Below are 5,915 nucleotides of genomic sequence, written 5' to 3'. Positions count from 1 at the left end.
TATGATTAATACGATATACATCTATGTATCGTGCGATTTACAAACATGTTCAATATACTTTCTCAAAAAAAAAAAAAAAAAACATGTTCAATATATATTTATGATATAGTATTTTTTTCACTCGATATGTATCGTGTATCCAATGTTATTGACAACTATGCCACTTATTAATCGACCCAACTACTTAGGTTACACACCTTCACCATTTTCATTTAGGAGATTTTTCATCATTCCAATTAAAAAACACCACTTTTGTTTTTATCCATATTCAATTAAAAATGGTAATCTTTATGAACCGTTTCTATTCCTTTTTTCCCTTTCAAATAGCAACATAAATGTTGAAGTGAACATATTAATTAATTTGAAATAACCCAACTTCAAAGAATTTGCAAAAGGAAAAATGAAAAAATTAAGGGTGCGTTTGAATCGACTTCAAACGAATTTCGGAAATCAATTTCAGGAAAATGGAGCGTTTGGCTGTGACGGAAAATATTATTTTCCGGAAATGGATTTCCTGTTGACCGAAATTTGAAGCCTTGACCACGGAAATGAAAATCTGCCTTCATTTTCACTTCAATGGATTTCCGGAAAAAGAGAGAGAGCGCACGCGCGAGAGGAGAAGACCAGTCCGAGCTCCAGTCCGCGCCGATCTCCAGTCCGAGCTCCAGTCCACGCGCGCGGACCAGTCCGACGACGGCGATCGACGCTTCGCGAGATCGCGCCGTCGATCGCGATCTCGCGAAGCGTCGATCGCGATCTCGCCTTCTCGAGATCGCGTCGGATCGAGATCTCGATCGACGGCGCGATCTCGCGAAGCGTTGTTCGCGAGATCGCGCCGTCGATCGCGATCTCGCCTTCGCGAGATCGCGCTGGATCGAGATCGCGATCGACGGCGCGATCTCGCGAAGCGTCGACCGCGAGACTGCGACGTTGATCGCGATCTCGCGACGGCGAGACCGCGACGTTGATCGCGATCTCGCGACGGCGAGACCGCGACGTTGATCGCGATCTCGCGACGGCGAGACCGCGATTTTTCTGGGTTGTGGCTTGTGTGTTTTCTGGGTTTGTGTTTTCCTCCTTCTTTTCCAAACACTAGAAAATATTTTCCGGAAAATTTTTTGAAATACAACCAAACACACAAAAATATTTTCATTTTCCGGAAATTAGCATTTCCGGAAAATATGTATTTTCCGGAAAACGTTTTACGGCAACCAAACACAGCCTAAATGAAAATAATAATAGTCCTTTGAGCACACAAATGTAGGGTGTACCTACACTAGCGGCTCCACATGCAAGCCATGGTAGTCATAGGGTCACTCTGACTTGCAAAAAAAATGCATATATGCACTTGTCAAAAAATTATTGTATGTTAAACTAACCTATTGTAACCGCTCTAATAAAAATGTTAAACAACCTGATTGGAGAATTACAAAAAGTTGGATTCAACAAAAATAAAAATAATGCTACATTCACAACATTTTCACAATACTTTTACAACAAATTCAATGTGATAAATTATTACTAATTCTATTTTGGGCCCAATAATGATATTATTTTTTTACTCACTAATAACAACTTTTTACTTTTTGCATAAGATTGACTGTAAAAGTGTTGTGGACGTAGCATTACTCAAAAATTAATTCCCTCCCCCCCCCCCCCCCCCCCCCCCCAAAAATCCTTAATCCTTTTTATAAAATTAAAAAGAAAAGACTTAAATAACAACAATAAATGTTAGCCCAAATAACAACAAACATAAACTTAACAAAAATAAGACAAGACCAAATAACATCAAGTGATCAAATTATTCAACCAAAAGTCTATTATAAAACAAAAAGATAAAAATCGCTAAATATTCGAATTTGTAGTTCGTTCAACTTATTCAATAAAATAATTTCTTATTTTTCCCTAAAAATTGTACCAAGAAAAATATTGTAGTTGTCAGTACATTTTTATGGTGACGATAATTATATTCTTTTTGACTTTGCAGTTGTACGACAATGCTTCCATACATTGAACAATCGGAAATTCAGAATCAAGCAACAAATTATTATTAATTACTCTCTGTATTCCATGTTAAAAACATTATTATAGGTCGGCTAGTGGGCTTTCAACCAAAGCCGACTTGGGCTTGTGGGTTGCAATCAAAGCGACAAATGGGTTGAATTTGAACTTTGAACCGAAGCCACAAATGGTAAAATTGTAAAGTAAATAGAAATGAGAATAGGGCTAAAAGAAACAACACGTGAGTGTGAGATCATCTATTTATTCATCATCATAAAAAATAAAATTTTATGATCTCATCTGAAATGGCTATGGCGGCTGCTGCTGCTGCTGATGTCCTTGTCCCGAGGCTGGAAGAAAAGCACGAGGAACCACAAGAGAAGAAGCAGAAGATGACAGATGAAGAAAGACAAGAGGAAGATGACGTCCCCTATCGCGAGAAAGTTGGCTTACCTTTGGATGACGAACTTCAAGAGAAGAAGCAGAAGAAGACAGATGAAGAAAAACAAGCCGTCCCATATCTTAGTGACGATGACGATGACGATGAAGATTATTTTCCTGGTGAGCTCCCTGATATGACCCGTGCAGAATTGGCTTTGTATCATCAACAGGTTGAAGAGAGCGGGGTAAGCAATCATCGGATATAGTGAGTTTGTGCGTGATGATGCTCCCATGAATCTTGTCTCATTTGTCTCTCTTTCTCATTCACAGGGCTTTGATGTTGACGACTTCTCCCACTCTTTCGCATGCGGTAGAATTGAGAAGATGGGATTCAGGGGGGTCATTGATGATGCTGATAAGAAAGAACTAGGTGAATATTCTATGGAAGCAATCCACAAGTACAACACTGATGAGGTCTTTTCATAATCAAACCCCTTAATTAGTTACCTTTATTATTATTGTTATTGCTGTTGGCTTTATTGTGTCTGGGACAATTTCTTGTAGAAGAAGAACTTTAAGTTCAAGGAGGTGGTGAAGGCAAATGTGCAGTGCGTTGAGGGCCTCATGTATTATATTACCTTCAATGCTGAGGATGCTTCTACTGCTACTATTGAAACCTTTCAAGCTAAAGTGTGGAGGGGAATTGGATTTGTAGAGGTCACATCTATTAGGGTAAAGCCCATCTCCATCTCCAAGCAAGGTAATTTCTTTTTCTATGCTCCATCAATAAACCTTTGAAACTGCTCCTAAGTCATGCATTAGCTAGGAAAAGCATGATAATGTTTTACATTTGCAATTTCTTTTTTGTATCAATTTGCTTGATGCATTCTTGAGGCGACAATGCTGAGTTAACTTAGTTGGAGAGGAATGTTTGAAAAGGATCTACTCTCTAATAATACACGTCTTTTAATCTATTGTGCAATTGCTCCTGCTTGACTTGTCTAGATTTGTAGCTTCAACCTTTTAGCATGTGGGCATCTTCTCTGTTATTTGAATGATGACTTGAAAACTACCCTGTTTTTAAAGAGCTGTTATCATGCTTTGGGAACTTATTGTGCTTGGACTCATAGTTAGGATGTATTTGAAACCTTGTATACATTTTATTTGGAAGATCTACCTTCTCTTATTTGCTTTTGAATTTTAATGAATTTAGGCTTAACCTCAAAAACTACTAGTTTCAGAACTTATTCTCAATCAAATTCTTGTTATGCCGGAGCCACTAAGCCACTTTAGTTGTTATTTATGTTTTGGTTGTCATCTTCAGAACCCTATAACTAGCTATTGCAGATTTATATTCTGTTACTACTTTTATGTTCTAGTGGTGCAGGCACCATGATGCACCAAGAATATTGTTAATGAAATCTCGAATTTTGGAATTTCACCAATGTAAATCTTTATCTGACTAAAGATTTTGTGGGATTTTTTTTTTTTTTTTTAATTACTTTCCTTATTGATGTACTCATTGGAAGCCTATTTAAAATGGCTTTAGTAAAGATTTAAGGTAGATTTTGATGGTTTGAATTTTGTTCTGGAAATTTTTAAAGTGCCGGGTGTTTATTCCAAGCAAACCTAATTGCTGATTCAAACATGCACTTGTTACACTCCTTCGAAATACCACATTAAACACAATGGTGTCAAATTCTAAATGTCAGATGTGCCCCATTGGGACCATATTTTCAAAATCTTAAGATGCTATCAAAATAAAAAATTCCAAATGTCAGATGCCCCAGCCAATATATCCATCCAATAAAAAGATCTAGCACCCTTCTAGGCAAAACCCAAAAACCCCAAATGATCTAAAAACAAAACACCACAACTAATACACCCTCTCACATGAATCAAAAGATGATACACTATCTTGCCACTATTCCAGCACATACAATACCTGGCCACAATTTGAAAACCTCTTCTCCTTAGGTTGTCGCCAATATCTTCCCTCACACTGCCATCCAAACATGAAAGGAAACTTGCATAGGGGCCTTAACCCTCCAAATACTTTTTCAAGGAAAGATGACACAAATAGGCCCTCTTAGCACGTTATAGTAAGAATGAATATCAAAACCCTCATTTTTCTTCAATTTCCACCAAACACAGTCCCCACTCACAGTGGGAGTATTAGACTCCAACATATGAAGAAAATTCAATTCCCAATACTTGAAATCACCAAGGAATCTCACATATCACTTTTTAATATGTTTCCGATGTAAACAGCACCACACTAGCTTACATATACTTATATTCTATTGTTTGATCCATGTCTTACCTACATGATTCTCTGATTTATTCTCTTGTCTGAATACTTCGTTTCTGGCCAGCAAATGCCTTTTTTTTTTTTTTTTTTTCCTTTTTTTTTTGGTTAGAAAATGCAAGCTTATAAATTTTGAACACTACAGATGGAATCTATCTTCACTCGATTTTTTTCTTTTTTTTTTTTTTTTTCAGAAAAAATAAAAAAATAAACTGTTTCTCAACAAAAGCTTTATGAGATGCCAGTCTGAACTATGGATCCATAAAACCTATTGTTCTTACTAGATAACTTGGTGATGGACGTTTAGTGATAATCTTAGATTTGAAATTATTATAAAGCTCCAAGGGGTTGAAAAACTTCAAATTGCACTGTGCTTCTTTGTTGCCTTGGCGGTTGTCCAAGTATGAAGGTTGGTAAAAGAACATTGCTGAATACCCAAATAAAGATAAACTTCAAATTGCATGCAAGATGCAAGGAGAAAAAAAGAATCATGACCAAATGCAGCATGGGTGCAACTAATTATTGTGCAAGTGAGTAGGTTCCATTTGCTGATGCAGCAAGATTAGGCCAAGGCAGAATCAAGATTTGGTCATAGTTAGAATTGATTATTTAGGACTGTGGACCAGCTAGTCTAATAGCTCAAAAATGGCGAATAAGGCACTTGGCATAGACTTATTGTTTGGTGTTTTTGACCTTATTTTTGTTATTTGCAGGAAATGAAGACTTGGCAATATGCTGTTCGCGAAGTTCATGAAGGTTGCTGGCAGTATTTTTCTATTTAAGTCAAATGGAGGGAAAACACTTTTTAAGTCTGAATTTAATATTATGTATGGTAAGTTTAGGATGATATTATGTTTTTGAGAATTGTTAAATTATGCATGGATGTTCTACTCATAGGTTGCCGAATGTGGCCTTTTTCATCAAATGTCAAGCAAAGAAAATGCCTCCTTTAGTTTCCTTTACGAAGGGGTTAACTTGACAATATTAAGGATGGGGACTGGGACATTGGAACTACACTTGTCCATTGCGTCTTTGAAGTTGTGTAGTGAGAGAGACCACCACCTCTAGCTCTTTTTGATTCATTGTAGTGCAGCTCGCATCTCAGCAGGACACCCCCAGATCCTTGCTCAAGTCTGCATCAAAGTGACAGTAACTAAATATTATAATAAAATCTGTTTTAAAGGGTGGACGTCTGAATCGTTGATAAAAGTCACTAAAGAAATGG

The 5,915-nt window shown here is 37.1% G+C and overlaps 1 protein-coding gene across 2 annotated transcripts; it reads left to right on the top strand.

The window, feature by feature from the left end:
- The first annotated feature begins 2,261 nt into the window (after positions 1 to 2,261).
- Positions 2,262 to 5,652, top strand: LOC115965289. 2 transcript variants are annotated; one of them, XM_031084482.1, is made up of 4 exons: positions 2,262 to 2,627; positions 2,713 to 2,856; positions 2,980 to 3,142; positions 5,404 to 5,652. In XM_031084482.1, the coding sequence occupies exons 1-4, from the start codon at positions 2,292 to 2,294 to the stop codon at positions 5,442 to 5,444; spliced, it is 684 nt and encodes a 227-aa protein (XP_030940342.1). In that variant the 5' UTR covers positions 2,262 to 2,291; the 3' UTR covers positions 5,445 to 5,652. The 2 variants fall into 2 exon arrangements, with proteins under 2 accessions (XP_030940342.1, XP_030940341.1); XM_031084481.1 differs by having other exon boundaries at positions 2,947 to 3,142.
- The last annotated feature ends 263 nt before the right edge of the window (positions 5,653 to 5,915 follow it).

Source organism: Quercus lobata, chromosome 10, assembly GCF_001633185.2.
Source record: "Quercus lobata isolate SW786 chromosome 10, ValleyOak3.0 Primary Assembly, whole genome shotgun sequence".
NCBI lineage: Eukaryota > Viridiplantae > Streptophyta > Magnoliopsida > Fagales > Fagaceae > Quercus > Quercus lobata.
The sequence above is the reverse complement of the archived record's forward strand: the minus strand, read 5'-3'. Positions and strand labels throughout refer to the sequence as shown.